General features: G+C 38.5%; 1 protein-coding gene across 2 annotated transcripts; it reads left to right on the top strand.

Annotated features, from left to right (window-relative positions):
- The first annotated feature begins 542 nt into the window (after positions 1 to 542).
- On the top strand, positions 543 to 7,730 carry LOC121980832. 2 transcript variants are annotated; one of them, XM_042533066.1, is made up of 8 exons: positions 543 to 585; positions 669 to 1,851; positions 3,205 to 3,329; positions 4,936 to 5,565; positions 5,659 to 5,965; positions 6,356 to 6,527; positions 7,059 to 7,161; positions 7,251 to 7,730. In XM_042533066.1, the coding sequence occupies exons 2-8, from the start codon at positions 778 to 780 to the stop codon at positions 7,366 to 7,368; spliced, it is 2,529 nt and encodes an 842-aa protein (XP_042389000.1). In that variant the 5' UTR covers positions 543 to 585; positions 669 to 777; the 3' UTR covers positions 7,369 to 7,730. The 2 variants fall into 2 exon arrangements, 1 of the variants encoding a protein (XP_042389000.1); XR_006111663.1 differs by lacking the exon at positions 543 to 585 and having other exon boundaries at positions 615 to 1,851; positions 5,659 to 5,982.
- Positions 7,731 to 22,750: the final 15,020 nt, after the last annotated feature.

The following is a 22,750-nucleotide window of genomic DNA, read 5'->3' as shown; positions in this document are numbered from 1 at the left end:
CCAGAATTGTAGAAATGGAGATTGGTAAAGCTGAATTCTATTTAATAAGCTAATATATGTAGATGAAAATGTAAAGTAGACAGTAATGTATATAGATAGCAGTATCATAAATACTGTCGAGTTCCATAAAGGAGAATGCCCCTATTTTATAAGAAGTATGTGCTTAAATTATATGTATATAATATTAAAATAGAGGACACTATGTTTCTATGTTATAATATTAACATAAAATAGGAATGGTTGACCTACTTCATATTCAATTAGTTGATTTACAATTTGAAGATCAAAATTTCCAGTTTAGTTAATAAAACGAAATATATGCAAGGAAGAAAGCTTCATTTGAATGAAGGAGACGCAACACCAACCGTTGATCGACAGACGATCTCGACGCGTGGAAAGAACGCCACGAGAAGGATAAGGCCTGTTTTATTGGACTTTTATATTTATTAAATTAAAATTTTAAAAATGATAAATTAATGGATTCCAAGCGAGAGAGATCATAAACTGCATTTTCTGTCATTTTTGCTTTCTTTTGGGATTGTAAAAATTTTATATTATTTTACTTTTCTCTCTTCATGGAAACAGGAACAAGATAGTAATAATTGTGGTCATAACAATCGTCGGGGTTTCTTTCTCCTTTTTAATTTTTCGTCTCTGTCACGCATTAGGATGACGGTCATGATCGCCATCTACTTCTAGGGTTTGATTTTACACGGCAGATCCGTATCCAGAATCGACCTCGACGATCGAGAGAGATCGCTGACGCGGTAGTCGGCAATGGCGGAATTGGACTCCGAGTTCCAGCGCGGTTTGGAGGAGCTCGTCCGCGGCCACCTCGACGGATGCATAACTGGCCCCGGCCTTGCCTCTTCTTCTTCCTCCTCCTCCTGCGCCGGAGGCGAAGATGAGCAGCTCGCTCGCCGGCGCCGCCGTTCCCACCTTGAGGGGGATGAGCTCGCCGAGTCGTCCGCAGCGGCGCGGCGGCAGTCCCGGATCCTCAGCCGCTGGGCCGCCCGTCAGGCCGAGGAGATGATCACCAACATCGAGCGGAGGAACCGGGAGACTGAGCTGATGGCGCTTGCCGGCCTCCACACCGTCTCCATGCTCGATTCCTCCTTCCTCCGCGAGCCGGGGCGGTCCCCTTCCTCTTCTCTGGTGGAACGTCCGGCGGCTGCCCGAGCGTCGTCCATCCTTCAGATGCGGCGGGAGCTGGAGCACTTGACTGCCGCCGCCAGGGGGCGAAGGGGGAGTGCGACGGAGTCGTTGGACGGAGACAGGAGCCACGCCGAGGGTAGGGGTCTTGGGGGAAGCTCAGTGGCCGCGAGCGAGACTGATTATAATAGCTACGACCAGTGGTCTCGTGCGGATTTGGATTTATTGCGACGGCCAGGTGAGGAGGACGACCGGAGGTCAAGCAGGGAGCAATCGCCTGATCTCGGGGAAGGTGAGAGAGAGAGGGTGAGGCAGATCGTTCGAGGATGGGTAACGGAAAGTGTCATTACAGAGACAGAACCAAGAATTTCACCGAGGAATGAAGTCCAGAGGGCAGAGTGGCTTGGGGAGATTGAAAGAGAAAGGGTGAGGTTGGTAAGGGAATGGGTGCAGATGGCTAGCCAACAGCAGAGAGACGCTCGGGCTAGCAGGAGAGGGAGGGAGATGGACCGAGATGAATTAGTCACAGATACTGAGGATGGTCAGCCGGAGCATGTCCAGAGAGAGTTGCTGAGGCTGCGAGGGAGGCAAGCTCGCCTTGAGTTGATCATGAGGATGGTGACAGAGAGGCAGAGTGAGCTTCAAAGCTTGTCGGAGCATCATGCAGTTTCAGAGTTTGCTCATCGCAATCGCATTCAAGTAAGTATCCGATTTTATTGTCAATACCAACAATTTTCAATTGGAAAGAACTGGAATTTAACTTTGTTCACTTTTATTTTAACTCTGCTTGTGTATTCCTGAGGATCCTTTGGTCGGTAGCTAGATTTCAAGTGTCATTTGGGCTAAATAAAAACTCATTTTCTATCACTACAAATGCTCTGTTAATTCCTAATTGTGAGAAAAGAACTTTAGCATATCAGTACACTACTTGTGGTATATGTTTCCTGAACCCTTTCAATAAAAGAACTAAGCAACGTCTTAAAATCATGAACATCTGTATAATGTCTAATGTGGGATGTCACTGTTTGCATATCTTACATTCAACTCATACCCAATGCAAGGGACGCCCCAACATGCCACTCCTGTTGACATGACATACTACTAAACCGATAACAACATTTCATCTTCATAGTACCATTGATACGACTATTTTGCACTGCAAGGTAGGGTGGTATGAGATTTAAAAATGCTTTGTACTTCAAGGTAGAATGATATGAGATTTAAAAATATTATGTGAACATTAAAAATAGTTTTTGCTCCCTATCTTTTTTTCTTCCATGAACCTTCCAATGTCACTATTTTAGTTTACCAATTAGTAAAATTTGGAACTTGAATTGTGGGAAAAAAATCTTTAGAAACTACTGATTTTAAGTTTATTTTCACTAAAACTGAATAAATGACAGCTTAATGTTGATGGTGCTTGTGTATGCTCAATAGCGAGTCTTTGGACTGGAAAAATGTCGGAGTTGTATGTAGTTACAATGCAAAACAAACACAAAATGGAGCAACCATAACAGGATCAAAGGTATAAGAGAAAGATTAGGAGAGCAACAACCTAATGTAGTAGCATTCAGAATACTTTTTTGGTGACATGAATTAATGGTTGAATCACCTGGACATGCACAGGATAAAGTGAAAGATGTGTTTCCTGTAGTTTCCATGTTTTGTTTGGTTGACAAGGACCTTTTGTTCTAGTTTGTTATGTCTTTCTTTTAAGAAGCTTGACATTTTTTTCAAAGATTTTCAAAAGTATAATTTAACTTAATTAGTCAGATACTTCCCTTGATTCTTAGAATATTCATGCTTCAGTGATAAATACAATGACCAAGTTATCTCAGATTTTGTTCTGAGGTTTACTACTTAATTAGACAATCTCTATTCTGAGTTTTTTTTAAAAACTTTTTAGCGTTCTTTTTTAATTTACCTTAACTATTTTCATTAGAAGTTTTGGTTTCAAAGAAAAAAAAATCCACTGTTTGTTCACCATCATTTGTGAGAAAATTCCTTCTGATAGTGGTGTGAAAATCTGATTAGTCCATTTTCTACCTCCAGTCACTTCTTAGGGGTAGATTCTTGAGAAATGGTAGACCAACTGAGGAGGATGAAGAAAGACCTCCTTCAGCAGCAGCCAGGGAAATAGGCCAGCTCAGACAACGGCACCGTGTATCTGGTCTTCGGTATAATTTTTTAACTTATGTTTTGGTTTCTTTATCTATTTGCTTTAGTTCATTGGTAGGTGTTTGGGGCATTACTCAAGTGCAATAAAACTATGAAAAAAAGTTAATTTTGATGACAGTTAGTTCAAATTGGAGTTCTTAGAGTAAGCTAAACAAGGAAAGGTGAAAATTCATTGTAAAACACTGAGCTATAATAACGTAATGAGCTGTCAGTTACTAAATGTGTGATTCTGCTAGTTCGTTTGTGTAGCTAATATGTGACATACATATAAAAAAAAAAAGCAGCCCGGTGCACGAAGCTCCCGCTATGCGGGGTCCCGGGGAAGGATCCATTGTACGCAACCTTACCTTGCTTTTTACAAGAGGTTGTTTTCAGGATTCAAACCCGTAACCATTTTGGTCACAAAGCAACAACTTTACCATTGTGCCAAGGCTCCCCTTCATGTGGCATACATAGAATATATGAAAAAATCTAATTGACTACATAATTGGACTGAATATAGGAGACATTGGTCTAAAGATTTTCCAATTTGTGATATGGATTATTTCTTTAGATTTTTTTTTTGTTGAGAAATTACGTCAATATTAAGAGTTTTCATACTGAATGTTGTAACATCATCATAATCTTTTCATGTGCAAATCCATTATGATTGGAAAAGGCTTCTCTTTAATATGTCTCAAGAATGCATATAAATTTGGGACCAGTTAAAAGGACTATGATCTGAGGTGCATTCATATGAGCTCCGATTGCAGCTGCATTGATATCATATGTAATAGTTATGGTTTTGAATGGGATTTATTGGCAACTGCACGTTGGCTGTAGTGGATGCTGCATTAATTCTGGGAAAAAGGTGACCTTTATATTAGAACCAGTTCGTGTCTGTGATACTTGCATTCATCATGGGTTTGGTAGGCATGCATAATGATTTAGTTCACTGTTATTGTAGTCTGTGAGAGGTAGCAAAAAACACCATCACCTTGAAAAGAAACTTGGTCCTTCCCTTGAAGTAATTTATTCCAAAAAAGTTGGCAACAGACTTGTTTCCATAGATCTTGAAAATTAAGGAACAATGTAAGTGACAGAGACTCTGTATTCTGCCTCCCTAGCAGCAGAAATTTCATTTCTTTTGTGCTTGCATAGCACACAACACAGAGAAATTAAATCGAACTTTTGCCAGCATATTTCTTAAAGGTCAGAGATATTTTATTTCCTAAAGTATTCATATACAAGAGATCTGTGTTTGTTTTACTATCTGTGTTTGCTATTTACTATCTGGGTTTGTTATTTACTTCTATAAGTTAGTTTGGCAACAACAGTGTGATGATCTCATTTTACGGAATCAATCTTTAAGCTATGGTTCTGCATTTATAGAATCATTAAGAATCAGTTGCAAAGAAGACATTATGTATTTTTGAATGTCATAATAAAGGGCTGAATCTGCAGCGGTGCAGATGTTCTAGTACCTGAATTTAAGTATAAGTACATAAGTAGGTAGTTTGGTTAATGGATCATCTATCTACTTATTTATGATAAGTGAGGGTCATTTTGTTCTAGTGTCAAACCAACAAATTCTTGATGATTACCATATTTACATTTTCTATGTAGGGAGGGTTTTCGATTCAGATTAGAGAATATTGTTCGTGGTCAAGCAAACAGCCATAATGACACATTTGCTAATCCAAGCTCTACTACTGTACAAACTAATCATTCCCAGGAAAGTCAAGGTCCAGAGATATCTAATGATAATCAAGATCAGAACCAATCTATGATTGTGGAAACAAGTGTTGATCAAGTGTCTGGGACACATTCAACAACTGAATTAGAGACTATCGTTGTCAATGATAATATCAATTTCAATGAATCGGCTTCTCAGTTGGATATATTGCAGGAGGAAACAATGCTAGAGAGAAGAGTTTGGGAGCCAGTTAGTGAAGTTGGTTTGAGTCAGTGGCATACAGAGGATGGAGGAGACTTTGATGAAAACTGGCAGGAAAATTTAGTTCAGGACTGGGTAGATGAAACACCTGAGAATGGAGATGAAGGGGACAATCATCTCCCAGAGGCTCAAGAGGGATGGCATGAAGATGAATCCCATGTTACTGAAGGAACCTGGCAGGATGAACACTCTGATGTATTGAATGATTCTAGGGCAAGCCCTAGTAGAAGAGTTGATAGATTTATCCCACCCGATGATGAAAATGTATATAGCATGGAACTCAGGGAACTTCTAAGCAGGTAATTGCTGATTCTCATAAATGTTAGTTTGATTTTGTGATTATTACTCTTTTTCTCATACTTGATCATCAGTAAGTAAGTTTTAATTTGCAGGAGAAGTGTTTCTAACCTTCTTCACAGTGGTTTTCGTGAAAGCCTAGACCAATTAATACAGTCCTATATTGAACGGCAAGGAAGATCTCCCATTGATTGGGATCTCCAAAGACCTTTGCCTACTCCTAATTCGCCAGATGAAGATCAGGAAAATCAGGTCGATGGTCTTACCCAGAATGTTCAAAACGCTGCACCCAGACATCCAACTATGTTTCCACCTCCTCCTTTGCCACCTCGACAACCAATATGGCATTCAACCCTACATCATAACAATTGGTCCAGAAGAAACATGCACAGATCAGAAATTGTGCGAACCTTTTGCCAGTAATGTTTGAATTCAATATTTAAATTACCAATTAATTCTTGTTTTTTTAATTTTGAAACATTTAGATTGATGTGACTTGATTTTTTCTAATTATTATCATACTTTTTTTTTGTAGACGTAGACATTTTTCCTTCATTTCTTTATGGTTTCTTTCTAAAATGTATGTTACATAAATAGTGATTTCTTCTTGACATTATACGTATTTGCATTTGTTTAACCGAATTTGAAAGCATTTTGGTTTATGTGTGCCATTTTAGTGAGTTTATGTTGTCTTTATAGTGTTCTTGCTTCTATTTGTGAAATTGTGGCGGTTCTTTGTATTAATTTCTTGTTGCTTACCTGATTCCTGAAACACATAAATTTCTGCCACAGTCACAGGAGTGGGATGTTATTAATGATTTGAGGGCTGATATGGCTAGGCTACAACAAGGGATGAGTAATATGCAAAGAATGTTGGAGGCTTGCATGGATATGCAACTAGAGTTGCAGCGGTCTGTTAGGCAGGAAGTTTCTGCAGCTTTGAATCGTTCAGTTGGAGGACCAGGTCAGTGTACCTTCTTTGTTCAAAATATCATCCACAGATTCTAATGTAACACCTAGGTCTGAATTTCAAGAACAATAGTATTCACTACATGTGATTGCTTGGAAGAATCCAGGTACCTTGTGTTTTTTCCTCCCACTAGCCAACATGTTTCATCATTGTTACCAACGTTTTTTCATCTCCATTTGTTTACTACATTCAATCTAATCATAAGAGGTCCCTCCAAGCCCCCGGGACAATGGTGCAGTGGTTAGGCCATCAAGCGGATAACCATGTATGTAAGGGTCGAATCTCAGTGGCGACGCACTGCAGGGATTTTTCTCCAATGGGATGATAATTCTAAGAATGTTGGATGGGTCTTCGTGAGCTCTTCCTGATTTATCCGGCCAGTGGGAAACTTCGGGTAGATCAGTCACCTATAGGATTAGTCGGTTCGAAAAGCTAGATAGATTATAACAAATAATAATAATAAATAAGAGATCCCTCCAAACAATAATCAACATTTCTTAAAAGTATGAATGTTTGTCTTTTCAGGCTTGTATGAGGTGTCGGCTGATGATGGATCCAAATGGAGTCAAGTGAGGAAGGGTACCTGCTGCATCTGCTGCGATAGTCATATAGACTCCCTTCTTTATAGGTTTGTTCCGTTATTATTCACACATGGACATCAAGGATTATGAACTGCGAGTAGTGATAAACTCTAATTTTTCCCCGCATTGTCATCAGATGTGGGCACATGTGCACATGTTCAAAATGTGCCAATGAGTTGGTTCGGACAGGAGGCAAGTGTCCACTGTGTCGTGCACCGATCATCGAGGTCATCCGAGCCTATTCTATACAATAAACAGCAGCATTACTTAAACGTTCAAGTTAAATATTGCGACTGTCAACTGCCCAAGGTGTATGTCTGTTGGACGTCCATGTCATTTTGTTCCTCTCCCTCTTGAGGTCCTTGGAACAGGAAGATGTTTCACCTGACAATGTTCCATGCTGCATTACTATCATTATTTGTTGTATCTAGATTTCATCTAGATATATATAGAATGCTGAATCCATGTTTTCCTTTTGCTGGTACTATGATTGTTAATTTAATGCAAGACTCGATCAGAACATCCATGTATCCTATCCTAGGGTGTGAAAGTGTAGCTGAAATGTGTATATCATTATTTATTATTTTTATTTAATCCAAGTTCAATATGTTATAAATCAAAGATGTGATCGACAATGTGGATTATATAGATGGGGAAAACCAAAGGTACGATTGGATAGGAAGTTTTCTCTTGCGATCTAAAGTTCATTCTTTATGGTTAGATTCGGTTTCATATACTTCCTCTCAATCCGAATTATTCTTTTATGTGCTGATTTTTGTACTTTTGTCTGTTGCTGATCTGTCATGGAAAAGAATCCACTAGTGTTCACCTGTTACCACCAGAAATGTAACTGCTCCATCTGCGTGACAAGACACAAGCTTTGGAGGTATGCCATTTCACAATTGGCACTTGTTCGCGACGAGAGTTATTTAGGACAGAAACAACCCGTCTGTCAAAAGATCGTAAAAATGATCTGATAGCCCCACCTGCCACATGCTCTGATAGTCTCACTTGTCGCAGGTTCATTCAGGATGTTATGATTTCATTTTTTTGTCGCATAAAAATGATCTGATAGGTATTGAAGACTAGCTTAATAATATTAAATTCTAATAAAAAACTTGGTTAAATCGAAAGATTGATTAAACTGATTGAATTAACAGAAGGTAAAAGTTCAGTTCGATTAATTCAGAGTTTTTTTAATTATTAATTATTTAGTTAAATTTGTTTGGTTTTGAGTTTTAATAAATTCAAATTCTATTAAATCGAACTTGGTTATGTCTAAATTAGAATCGTGGAGTTAAAAATATTTACTTCTTTAATTCATGATGCCTCTCTCCTTTGGAGTAAGTTTAGTTATTTTGATTTTTACTAATTTAATTGAAGGTTAAGTTATTTTAGTCGTAGACAGATTTAATCGAAAATTTAGTTATTTTAATTTTTGATTAGTTTAATTAATATTTTATTAATTTATTTTGTTTTATTTTTATATAAAAGTTCGATTTGTTTGATAAAAAAAATAATTTGTTTGATTTTACTTAAACATATCAGTCGGTTAAGTTATTAATAAATTGCTCCCTCTTAATTGTTGTATTATCTCTGATGAAAACATTTAATAATCATAAGACAAGATATATTATTATTATTATTATTAGAAAAGGTCATATAAAATGGAACAGAATATATACCATAGCAGAGCAGAAGTCACCAGAGTAACTCCCTTTAATTAATTCCCGGCCGCTTTATTCTTTCATTGATCGCATCTAATGCAGCAAGCAGGCGGTGCATTTAACGACCCCGGCAGCATCCAATGCCAAGCCTATTTCGCACTGGGCCCTCCCCTTCCTTACGGTATCCTATGACCCCCCTTCTCTCACTCTCCTAACATTAAACTACTTCCCATTCCCCTTCTCTCTTTTGGTTAACCATTAACGCTGTGCTTTTGACCGTGTCCGCATAGCCATCTCCTTACCGGACAAGACAAACCAAAACAGATAAAGATTATGCCCTCGATCACTCACCTGCACCCCCCATCACGCTGCCTCGCCCCTGTCCGTCGTCTTAGAATGAATAGAAGATAAGATCCCTTCTTCCATGGGCCCCACTACCCTCCATCTTCATCCATCCATCCAAATGTAAAAAAGTCCATATCATCTTGGAACATCGCGACGCGCACAATTATTATCATTAACAACCTTCTCTTGCAAGCCTTATGAACAACCCGATGTATTTATGTATATATATAATGCCTAGCCTAACTGTGTGCCTCTTAAATTATATAGATTTGTGTGTTTCACTCGCTGCTCTATCATGTCAGCCTCTGCTGGGTTGCGGCCCATCGAAGTGAGCAGGAGCAGTTCCCCTCCGGTAGTAGATGACCAGGAGGCTGCTGTCGCCGCCGCCGCCGCCGCCGCCGACGGCAGTGGAATTTCGGAGGCCGATCTCAGCTACTGCTGCAGCACGCCGACGTCGGAGGGCAGCAGGCTCCCGCCGGCCCCCCTGAACTGCCCGCCGCCGCCGAGGAAGCGGAAGTGGCGGCGGCGGCGGCGGCCCCGGCAGGTGCTGGAGCTCGTCACGGTGGAGCCCGAAGAGTTGGAGCAGCTGTTCCAGCCGACGCCGCACGCCAAGAGGGTGAAGGTTCAGGATTCTGATCGCGCCGATTAGTCACGCTTGATTAATTTCTTCTTAATTCGTTTCGACATATATTATTATTATACAAAACAGTATGGATTTTCTCAGAATCGCGATAGAGATATGACGATTGATTCCTGTAGCGGCGTGCATGATTACTCTTCATTGCAGTTTGTTATATCAGATAGAAACCGAATTTTATTACATATACTTCTTGTATTTGCTCTGACCGATCGATTTGGATGAATATATTTTGCAAGCATGAAGCATTTGGGTGCCATTAATTAATTATCACTGCTCTTGAGTTGACGTAGTTCACACGTTAACTTTTGCTCGCCCATTGCCATGCATGAGATCAACATTGGATCCATGATTTTTTTTTTCCCCAAAAATAAAAAAAATAAAAATAAAATAGAACATTGGATCCATGATCCTGGCACAACTACGTGATAATATAGATATTTTATTGATCGTGATCTGAAAGCCAACGGCCAATAACCAAAAAAATATAAATTCTTTTATTATACATATGCAATAAATGCTTCGCGTCGCATTCACGTGCATGAGAGAGTAGTTAGCTTTCGGTAAAGTAGGGAACAAAGTAACTAGTAAAACTGAAGAAAGGTTGGTCAGATGATTCATCCATTAATTTCTTCTTATACGTGTCCTGTCCTGCATTTGGAACACGGTAAGAACCCTCAAATATTACGGAGAAGGCACGGGAAGACGCCAACACATGCAAAGTGGCGGTTAAATGCGCAATAAACAGAAATATATATAAATAAAAAATAAATAAATAATGCTATGCGTAAAGGCGGAGGAATCCCGGCGGCGTGGTGCAATCACGAGTGAGAATCGGCGTGGAGCCCACTGCGTAGCTCGCCGCGTGAAAGATCACATTCTAAACGACAGCGCTGCAGGGAATCCGAGGGGAAGGGTAGGTGCGAGGGGCCCCTCGAGATGAGGCGGGTAGGCGTGGGTGAGTTTTCCTGCTCTGATGACGATCGATGAACTCTCATTCTATTTATCTTTTAATTAATATATAGTTTAATTAAACTCCAATTAAGAGCACCATTAATGGCTTTTGTACGTAGTACTGTTAGTGGGTCCGATCCGGTTCCAAAGCTCTCTGTTCAGTCAATTATCCGTGTCTGAATATCAATGATATCAAGCATTCTTCACTTAAGAAGGCTTCATCTTCACAAAATCAAACTGCACGTACGCGAGAATCCAAAGACCACAACAGCCAGCTCTGCGTTAGAATTAAGCTTCCACAGGGCCTGTATAGCTTCAGCTTCACTAAAGCCGATCACAGCTAGCTAGATCGAGCTTTCTATTTAATCAATTCAATTAATTTTTTTTTCAGCTAGCTCTGTTGTTACTTGTTGCATGGTAATTAATTAAAACGTTGCAGTCGGTTTGATCGAGCTTTGATGATGAGCTTAATTTGCTGCAGGGCGTTGGAATATTGAGACACGGACAGATCTCAGACTGTTGGCCTGCGGTGTAGGCATGCACGCACAGCATGGGAATCCTTTGCCTCTTGAACAGGCGTCCGATCGAGCAAATGCTATACGATCAGTTAATTGTTTGATGAGCATCGCTTTGCATAGCGTAGTTTTGGAATGTTGGGACACGGACAGATCTCGGACTGTTGGTCGTCACTGTTTGCATGCGTGGGAATCCTTTGCCTCTCGAACAGTCCAAGCAAGTAAATTTAGATCTTCAGGTTCTCGAAAAGAAAAAATAAATCATAATATAATAATTGTTAAATCGATAGATGTCCTTTTTTCAATTAAAATAAACTATCCAAAATATTCCTAGATGAATTTTAAAATTTAGATTATGACAACAATATGTTGTCTATTGGAGAATGATAATCTAATTAAAATAATATTTTGAATGATTAAATTAAATAAATTAAGAGAATTGCATGACACATTTATTACATTTTAAATAAACATTAGTTATATAGTAGCTAGTAAATACAATCGTACTTGTTATAATTATAATATGTAGTAGCTGATTACTAACTATCATTATTTTATATTAATTTTACTTATTAATGGTAATAATCTGGTTAAAATATTATTTAAATGAGCAAAACAAACTAAGGGGATTTCATGACACCTATTATATTTCAAATGAACATTATCTTATTACGATCGGCTGTGTAAAACTTGGCAGATACCTGCTATACTATGTAGCAAGGTGGTTGTTAGCTTTTACAATAATATTATTATCATATGTCTATTTTTTTATTGGAGAGTGATAACTTGATTAAAATAATATTTTAATAAGTGTAATAAACTAAGGGAATTCCATAACACCTACTACATATTAAATAATTAAATTAATATTATTTGATCACGATCGACTACTGCTACAGGGTGTAGCAATTGATTACTAGCTTCTAAATGTTGTAGCAACTATTTACTAGTTGTTACAATAACTACTTTAAAATTCGGTTTGGAGATATTTTGAGTAGTTTACTTGAAATAAAATATCCATCTGATTAATTTTAAAAGAAACGTCTTCAATATCCATCTGATTTAATTAAAAAAGAAACATCTATTAAACGATTTATGGAATGATAATGCCCTTTTAATTTTTATCATAATTCTAATGATCAAACTTAGAAGAGAAAAGAATAAGAAACTATAAATGTTTAGAATAATTATCAACCTTGGGGCCAATCGAACTGAGAAGTTCCCTATAACATATTCTTTCATGAATAATTAGCCATTCAATAGTTCAAACTAGTCAATCGAACCATTGGACCCGACACACGAGTAATCCAAATAGACGGGTTGAATTGAACAATACAATTGATTTGATTGATCCAATTAGTCTCTAGTTGTCTAGTTGGGCCGGTAGAGTAAATAAAAATATGTATATTTTGTATCTATTATAATTCTACTATTTTTTTTAATCATTTTCCTATTTCAACAACCGAAGTATGATAAAGAAGTTGCAGTACGCCTCATTGAGAGAATAAAACCTCGAGCTGTCTGTAAAGAGGAGGACAAAGTTACTATGGCCTCGGCTTTCTCATTCATTCATCGTATTTCCGTGTAATTCCAATAGACCGACAACATGTCTGTTAAAGCAAATCCAGGAGTGCAAATCTAGTGGATCCGATTTAATAGATATCGGATATCCATAAAAGGAAAATAAAATTTAAGCTGGATTTAGTTAGTCATAAATGTCCATTATTGAGCGGTCGAGATTAACTCCGCCAGATCATGCGGCTAGGAGAATGGCCGAGACAGTTATGAATACGCCAAGCAGTTAGCGGAACCTCTTCACGCTTAACCGTTTCCCTCCTATCTCTGTTGTTTCAGGATGGCAGAGGTGGCAGCGCCGGGGGGAAGAGTGTTTGCGGCCTAACCAGGAATCAGTATAACAGCTGATGCTGAAAATTGGAGAGATAGTGTGTTGGATAAATGATTGTGTTGTTGACTACGTGAAGATTTTGAATTAGAGAAAAAGGAGTTTTGTTCCTCTATGTACATATCAAAGAGAGCAGAGAGGACATCAACACTAAAAATTAGGGAAGGGGTTCCTGACATAGACTTTCTGACGCTCAAGTCAATATGTTGGCCGAACGAAAATAAGAAGAATAGTATATGACTGCAGTGGCAGATCCAGGAATTCAAGTATGGAGGGACAGATCACGATAAACAAGGGGCGGTATCCCCCATCTCTACCGGTGGAACCCTATAATACTAGGGGTTCCACCGCCGGCCCCCTGTATATGAGTATGGATAGCCTAATTGAGAAGCATAATTGAGATTAACTTAATGTGATTTTAACTCCTTCGCCAACAAAGAAGACCTCTCATTTATATATCACCTCCCATAACCTTCGTAATCATGAGGTGAAAGAGAATGCCGGATGTCATGAGTTGTCGAGTAAAGAAATATGTACAGCCTGGGAGGCATATAGTCATCGTCTGAGGAATTTTTTGTTACTCGTGCACACCTCTTTTGTAACTTATACTATTAATGAGGCGGTTGAAGGAATATGTTGTCATAAGCTGTCGGCCAATGGGAAGTGTAATCATCTTTAAAAAAGGTTCTAGTGAATGCTCATAGTACAATAGAGGAATATTCTTTGATGAAACGGTTATTACTCTGACATATTGTTGTGATTCTCTAATCATGTTGCTTGCTGAATGTATCTCGACTAGATCTTTAAACTAGTTGACTGTATAGCCGTTCTTCACTTAAGCCTCTTGGTTATGTACCAGGTGATGCTAGAGATCTGCTCTAGAAGTAATATGAAGCTAAGTCCCTTAGGTTCGATCGATTATTTGGCCGACCGACCATATACAGGGATACTTACCTCTAAGAAATGGGGAACTGAGTCCCGAGAGATTCAACCAGTACTTTAAGTCGATCGCCCAGATGATCAAAGAATTGCCTTCGAAATGAGAGACTGAGATCTAGAAGTCCTACTGGGTTTATAAGAAGAGTTGCTTTTCACTTATCTTTTATACGTATAAGAGACATACATGCTGAGCTGTATAAATCTAATCGAAGTTATTACCGACCAGCTATATGAAGGAGGACTATCATTTGAGAAAACCCATAGGGTGGGGTCGATTGATCATATGCTAAAAGACTTATGTTGAGAGTGGAAAGTTGGATCCCCTCACTCTAGACAGAAATATGACTGACCGACTCTATGGTAGGTTAGACATTCCTTGAACTCGGTTGGCCATTGAATGATTAGAGATATAATAGATGTCTTAATACAGGAATGAAACACTTAGTCCCTTAGGTCCAACTGACTCGTAGGCCAGTTGTCCTCGTATTGAAAGCCCTAGCGCTTGGCGAAGAGCAAAATCCTGTTAAGAGTGGCACGCTAGCTGCCACCTCTCCTGGACTTTGACTATTACGTCATCTTGACTTTGATCGTCACATCATACCTAGATCCGCCTGTAATATCTGTATTACTAGCTTTCCCTTCAAATCTAGTCGAAGGAGGCTTATAGCTGACTGACTGAACTTGAGTTTAATTTTCGTCCGATCGCCCAATTTACTAGTTCAACCGGAAGGACATGCTTCTGCTTACTTGTTAATGTTATACTTAACTATATTTCTTAAAAAAAAAATACATGTCAGATGCTAGACATGTCCAATAGTGCACCAACGACATGCGGGAAGGTATTTTTCAGCTTAATGATTCGATTGTTATATTCATTATAAATGCTCATTTATGAGTAGATGTCACGTGTTCCATTAACACATTCTTTGAAGCGACCGTTGACGCATGCCTCTCTGTATGAACCAACGACACTTTTCCCTCTATAAATCAAACGTCTTTAGTGAACATGCTCTCTTGATCAAATTGCTGTAGTTGGGCCATATCACATGGCTTATGTTCAAAAACCCTAATTGATGCAGAAACAAATCACTTGCATTTCGTCTTCTTTAACCTACTCTCCTGCAATATCCATCGACAGACTTTTCCTTCTCACAATCTGAATTAGTAACTAAGTGCCAATAATTAATCCACAACGCATTGTCACTCTACGTTATGAATTTCACCATTAACACAACTAAACTAAAGATTGAAATGATAAAGCATTAAATAAAACATAATCTAGTAAATAAAAGACAATGCAAGTAATCGAAGCTAAGTCTAACCTAACTATAATCGTAGAAATTAAAAGGGCAATATGAATTAAAGCATTAACAAAACTAGCATGTAACGAAACCTAAAGCATGAAATAAAACCTAAACTAATCTATCCGAATTACCTTAAACTAGAACTTAACGAAATTGAAAGAACAAGGCAAAGCAAGAATTAAACAAACTAAAATGCATCAAATTTAACCTAACTATTGGTTGAAACAATTCATCGAATACATTGTCAGTGTGAATTAAGTTGAACTAAATGCATGCAATTCAAACATGAAAAATCAAATTTAATACAAGCATTCAATAAGAAACTTCAACACAAGCAAATTGACACAATTAATTAACATTAACATGAATAAAATTAAGTAATCCAAACCACAATCCACACATCCACTTCAATTCCAACAACTACCCTGATCGTCACACGAGGACCCGACGATCGAACCCCGAACTCCAATGAACAATAGTACTTTGTTGGTTGCTGCACACTTCGACAAAAATGATGGATACAAATCTTCCACCGAAGAACCCCCTCAGATGGAAGTTGATTGGCTGTGAGAATGGACTATGAAATGGAATGAACTGCCACCGCTCCTCTGCCTTTGCTGACTGAACCCCAGTAGAAAGAAACTGTCGGAAGGTAGTCAGAAGTGGAGGTCACATCGGAGAACCCCTCTAGTGAGGTGGATGCTCGGAGTCGCTGTTGAAGCCTGCTGCCGCTTGGAAGAGTCTACTGTCGCTCGTCGCCTAGAATTAAGAAGAGGAAGGATAGATTGTGGATGGTTGGCCGGCGGCAAGCGAAGAGAAGAATGGCCACCGACCTATTGCTAAGAGAAAGGAAGAAGAAAGTCGGCGTTGTGTGGGGAAATCGCGTGCCCTAGCCGCAGAGAAAAAGAAACGCAAAGAAAGGAGACTAGCTATTGTGTTGTCCGCGTTAAGGTAAGCTACTGTGCATTTCTTACTAGTTTCCGATTTGAGGAGTTGAGGAAAGGGTCTGAATCCAATAAGACTTCAATTGATTTGAGGAGTTTGAAATTGAGTTGATGAATTGGGCCCTTCTCTTTTGGAATGAAATGATCTCTATAAACAGTCCAAATAGCTTTAAATTTGGATGGAGGGCTAGATGGCTTAGATCTGAGTGAAGGTATAAGATCTCTCTTGATCTGGATCAACGATTCATATTGATTTACCTTGATCTCCTCCGTTTGACCTCTAAATCAAGTTAGTTCGATCCGATCAAACCTTAATTCATGGTTCTTTTGATTTCCTACAAAACCATAATAAAAACATGATATTAAATTCTATAATTTGTAGGAAATTTATAATTAAGTCTAAAATAAATTCCTACTCACAACACATAATATAAACACAAAATTAAACATGCGAGAAGGTAAAAATACCAAGAATAAGAGTCATAATAATAGATAAAAATACTAGTTATCAACTTTCCTACACTTATTTTTGCTCGTTCTGAGCAAGTAAACAAAACAATAAAGATAACTAAAAATGCACTACTATAAACTTTCCTACACTCAGGCTACTCATGATTTATGCACTACTATAATCTTGCTTTGTTTCTAATCTCCACCGCTATCTTACATAAGAGTGCACAATAAAATAGTGAAAGCATTAATTATGTAAGAGAAACATGAACAAAAAAAATGATAGTGTAAGAAAAGAGATGAGATAGATAAAGCAAGATGATGGTGGAAGACATGGATGTATTGAAATGCTACAAAGATGAATACAAGAAACTAATGCTCCAAAAATATTATATCTAAACTTCCAAACTAGCTTCCCACAACCTCATAAATATATGAACAACTTCTACTATAGCTTTTCAATAAAATACCATGTGAGACCCTTGGGCGGTTGGCTAGAGGGGGTGAATAGCTCTGCAAAATTTAAACGAACCTTTCCAGATCTTTATAGCTTAAAAACAATCAACACTTGCATAAACAAAATAAACGACTAAAAAAATAAGAGACACGAAAGGGTTACTTGATTACAACCGGGGAGGTTGTTAGTCCAAGGAAGTTGGAAGCACACTAAACTCTCCTTCAAGCGGAGAAGCCTCTTTACAGTAGGTAACACATCAATTACAAAATAGGACTCAAGATGATTCAGTTACAAGTGTTGTGTTCTATTTCCTAGGTCCAAAAGTCTTTTTATAGTCCTTGAAAAATCTTATCCTGAGCTGGAAGGCGCCTCCAATAGGCTGGAATGCGCCTCCAGCGAGACACTAAAGGATAAGGCTTTATCCTTTGCCAATGACAAAATTTGCTCAGTCGAAGGCACCTTCAAGTGATTGAAGGCGTCTTCCATGAAGGGGTGTAGGCGCCTTCAAGTGCTTGAAGGCGCCTTCAAGTGCTTGAAGGCGCCTTCAAGTGCTTGAAGGCGCCTTCAAGTGCTTGAAGGCGCCTTCTACCAGAAGATTGTGAGGGCACCTTTAATCTATTGAAGGCACCTCTAGCAGCTACTACCGAGCTCCAAATTTCTCCTTTGGCTCTTCTACTGCTCTGCTCGCTTGGATGATTTCAGCCAACCAGAATAGGACTTACCTGAACCTAATTTCCGGTCTTCTCCTCGAGCAGTCTTCCTCCTGGCTTCTCATCCCTCGGACCGCCGCATGTGTCCTTCTCGTCCGTCGATGTACTCTTCCACAGCACCTCGTCTCTCGGACGCACCAAACTCGTCGGCTCTCTCCCGTGTCGTCCTTCTCGCTAGCTGCGTCTCTCACTCGACTTCCTGTGCTCTTAAGCTCCTGCACACTTAGACATAGGGGTTAAATAACCTGACTTGGTTGATCACATCAAAACTATTACGGGGTACCAATAATCTCCCTATTTTTGATGTGATCAAACTCAAGTTAAGTTAGGGTAAACCACAAACAAAAATAGTTTTAATTTTTGAAAGTAAAGAAAAAGATTTGCAATTAAAAAAATCCTCCTTTTGATCATATTAAAAATGGGGTATCTAAAAGTTTCAGGAAAAAATATCAGAAAAATATTAAAGTATAAGCCCAAAAATTTGAGTCAAAAGAAAACACTTTGAAAATTTTTTTTATAAGTGATGAAATTAAAAATCTAATTTATAAATAATTTCTGATAGAATTTTTGACAAACATTAATATCATTAGTTAATTTAAATGCTTAATAGTTAGTCAATTAAACATTCATTTTATTAATTGACTTCCAGACTGTGGCAAGACACTAGACCTTCTTGGTTATTGTAACAACAACTACTTTCTAGATAAAGTCTCTTAAAGAAATTAAACATTTAATTTTCTCTCTAAAGGCCCTAATCTTAAAATTTAATCCAAATATGATTTTGGAACCCAATTTAGGTTCCTTCTTACTAGGTTAATTAAAAATTTCTTAGCTATATGCTTCTTCGATAATTTTCTAATTTGACCCTTGTGATATCTAAAGTGCTAATTTAAATTATTATATCTTGTAATATGTGAGCAAGCACAATTTTTTAAATTTTCTATTTCTATTTTCAATTTATCATTTTCCAACTTCATTTTATCAAAATCTTCTAATCGACAAGATTTAACTATGTTTGATTTTAGTTCCTTATTTTCTTTTTTCTAACTTACAACAACTTTTTGATAATATTTTTATAAATTTAAATATTTTATCTAGAGGTAGAGATCGTACCTGACTTATTTTGTCGATCCCGTGATCCAAAGCTCCCCTTGAGATACTGCTTTCTTCCGATGTCGCTCCTCTTTCATCAATGCTTATTTCGGACGAGCTTTCTTCGTCTCCGTCTTCTTGGCGATTTGCCACTAGCGCAAGTCCAGCGAGGGCTTCTATCTCGGATTTGGGCGACGTTTTATCCCACGTCGCCTTTAAGTTTCGATGCTTCGTTTGAACTGGTCTTTTGTCCTTGCTCTTCAATTTAGGACAGTTATCTTTCACGCACCCTTCTTCATTGTAGTGATATCATCTTTTTTTTTTTTCTTCTTTTTATCCTGCACTTGATTAAATCCATTATATTTAAATAATTTTTTAAATTTTCTTACCGTGAGCACTATTTCGTCATCGTCGAGAGAAGATTCAGTGTCTTGTTGGTCCCTTTTTGCCTGTAAGGTAATGTTGTGGTTTGACTCCTTCAGATCTGCACATCTCGTTTCATGGACTTCAAAAGTTGAAAATAATTTTTCTAAAGTAGTTAATTCTAGATCCTTAGATATATAATAAGCATCTACTAATGATACCTATTCAGTATTTCTAGGGAATGAGTTAAGCGTGTACCTTAGTGAATCTTGATTACTTACCTTTTCTCTGAGATTCGTGAGTCTGATGATGAGCTCCTTGATTTTTGAGTGAAGGTGTTCAACGGTTTCACCTTCTTCTAGTTTGATATTGCTGATATGGTTTCTGAGCAGATTCTGTCTCGCGAGTTTCGCCTCCGAGGTTCCTTCGTGTAGTTCCATGAATTTCTTCCAAAGCTCCTTGGTAAGACTCGTAGGTTTCGGTCCGGTTGACTTCTTGTGGTGGGGAGACCCAAGATGTGGAATACAATCAAAGTTTCATATTGGATAGATGTGGAAAAGATCATAAGTTTAAAAAGATGTAAGATATCTGTATTAACATAAAACTTTTTAAGTAGAGCTCAAGACAAAAAAACATAAGGACTTAAATTTAAAATAAATAATATCATATCATTATAAATATCATTATAAAGATATATAAACATCTTTTAGATAAATCATTTTAGATAATCATTGTGATATGAGGTTCGAATCTCAGTAAAGTCAAGATAAACACTTTCCTCATGTGCTAGTCACTATTCCAAAGGTTAGTAGCCGTCCATGATTTACCTATTCCGTATTAATTTATGGACGGATTGATGAAAATATTAGAGATGAAAGTATTATCTTTTTATCATAATTTTAGTTCCGATATTAATTTTGTGCAACATCATTGATGCCGTGTTCATCATTGCCAGGCTGTATCTGGTGCTGCGGGGGAAGAGTCAAGAGAGACCCTTCACAGCTAAGGAATAAGGATCATGATGACATCAGACAAAATTCTTCATTCAAAGCTTCCTTGTTGACCTCATCCGCCACTGAAAATGCTTGATAGAAAAATGAGGAAGTTAAGCGACTTTGATGCTCTATCACCTATCGCGTGAAGTCCCAATGCGTTTGCTAAGCTTGCTTAATTTGCAATCATTGGAAGAAACTATCATGTGTGGTCTTTTGGTTTGCTGGCACTAATTCATCCTGTTTCGGTGATATATAATATATACGTTGGATATACGTCAATAGAGAAAAGATGAAAGAGAAAAGATGTCTTTCATTGTGAATGAAATTTTAATCCCACGTTAAAAGTTTTAAGATATATTAGTTAATTTATATTGATTCATATGCATTGATAATATTAATAAATGTATGGGAAGAAATTTTCACTCATATGTAAATGCATAGGGGATGTAAATCCAAGACCTGGATTGTACTGAACTAAGTTGACTCATGTGTGAGCACGACCTGCGCGTGTCAAATGTTAGATCTTTCGGCGTAAAATTTACCTAAGTGGAACAACTAATATTTTACTACGTAAATCTTTTTATTGTTTATTTGTGTAATGGATGCATTAAATTACGATTAATGCAAAATTTAAACGGCCAAGTGAAATGTTAGTGTTTCACAGCTCCGAGTAATGATCATTGATCGATCATTGACGCTGTCTATTAGTCTGAGCTCCTATATAAGGAGGTTGCAATCATTAGCAAAATGGGTTTTTTGTTGCACACACAGAAAAGAAGCAGCAGCTCTCCACATCTGTTCCCCTCCTCCTCTGTCGTGAAACTCTTGCTTGGCAGAGTGCTCGTGATAGCAATCGGGTACCACTCGGTTCGCTGTGACCATCAGTGCTTAGTAGAAATCACAGTTAACCATTGTATCCTGGGAAACAGACGACCCGAATAAACATCGAAGCATAGCCAAAGGTGGGGCGAATCTGTTTCAAGGAAACTGCAGCCATTGCAGGCCTCGATCCATTTTGTCGTTCGGGTCGCTTTGTCACTCGGTCGCCCTGCTCATTCGACCGCTCTACCCGCTCAACCTCACTACCTGGTCGGTTGCTCTGCCCAGTCGGACACTCATCTAGATCTGTGACTTGGTTACTCGACTGTACGCTCACTCGTCTAGCCGCTCGCCCGGCAACTCGCTCGCTCGGTCTCTTCACCCGCTCAATCGCTAGCTAGCTCGACCACTTGCTCGCTCGGTTGCTCACTCGCTCGGTCTCTTCACCCGCTCAGTCTCTTCACCCGCTCGGCTGCTCGCTCGCTTGGTCTCTTCACCCGCTTGATCGCTACGCCCGCTCGGCCATTCTACATTCGGTTGCTTTGCCCGATCGATCACTCGGTCTGATCAATGACTCGACCGTTCTGCCAGCCTTGCTGCTTGATCGATCTACCCGATCGGTCACTCTATTGCTAGCCCGCCCCGACCCTTTAGTCCACCTAGTTGCTTACTCCACTCATCTAGAGACTCGGTGTTTGGCAGTCTCCATTGCTCGACCTGTCAGCCGTCTGGGACATTAAGCCGCTCGGCTTATTCGTCCACTTGCCCACTCGACACTCGCCCGCTCGGACTCGCTCGCACTAGCCATTACTAATAATTTGAGATTATCTGTTCGAATCATCTTGACATATAAATAAATTTTCTTCTGTGTATTTAAATTTTATTAATTCTTAAAACTCCCACGGATTATTTATCCAATAATATATATACTACCATTCGGTTTCCGACATTATTGTAATAATACCATCAATGATGATAAAAAATGAATATATGCTCATCTTCAACATCTTTGTCAATTCGTCTCAGAATCAACATGACAGAGGTACAACGATACCATCAAAGAGTGACAAAGGAGGTCTAGATTTCTTCCAAACATCTCTGTCCCCAATCATATCAATGCTACAAGTTGACTAACCAAGTGTCAGGCCCTAGCGTTTCATATACCGACAATCACTTTCTTACTCATGACCTGAGTCCAAAGTGAGATGTCGTAAACTCTTGTGGCTTTTGCGCCATGTTTGCATGGCAGGCAGCGGGCAGTCGCCAATGGCTAGCTCGTGCAGTGCGGCGTAATCACTCACTAGAGGCCACTGAGCTAGCCAACACTTCGCTGGTGCGTAACCATGATAATAAAAAATAATCTTAAATTAATTTTAATTAATTAAAATTTATTACATTTAACATTACAATTAAAATTCACATTCTAACTAAATTCGACATTATACGTAAGATTGATATGAATTAAATAATAAAAATAATATTTTTAAATTTATTATATTTATTACTATAATCGTTTATAATACGATAACCTTAATAACTTCG

The sequence above is a fragment of the Zingiber officinale genome, chromosome 5A (genome assembly GCF_018446385.1).
Source record: "Zingiber officinale cultivar Zhangliang chromosome 5A, Zo_v1.1, whole genome shotgun sequence".
Classification (NCBI taxonomy): Eukaryota; Viridiplantae; Streptophyta; class Magnoliopsida; order Zingiberales; family Zingiberaceae; genus Zingiber; species Zingiber officinale.
The sequence above is the reverse complement of the archived record's forward strand: the minus strand, read 5'-3'. Positions and strand labels throughout refer to the sequence as shown.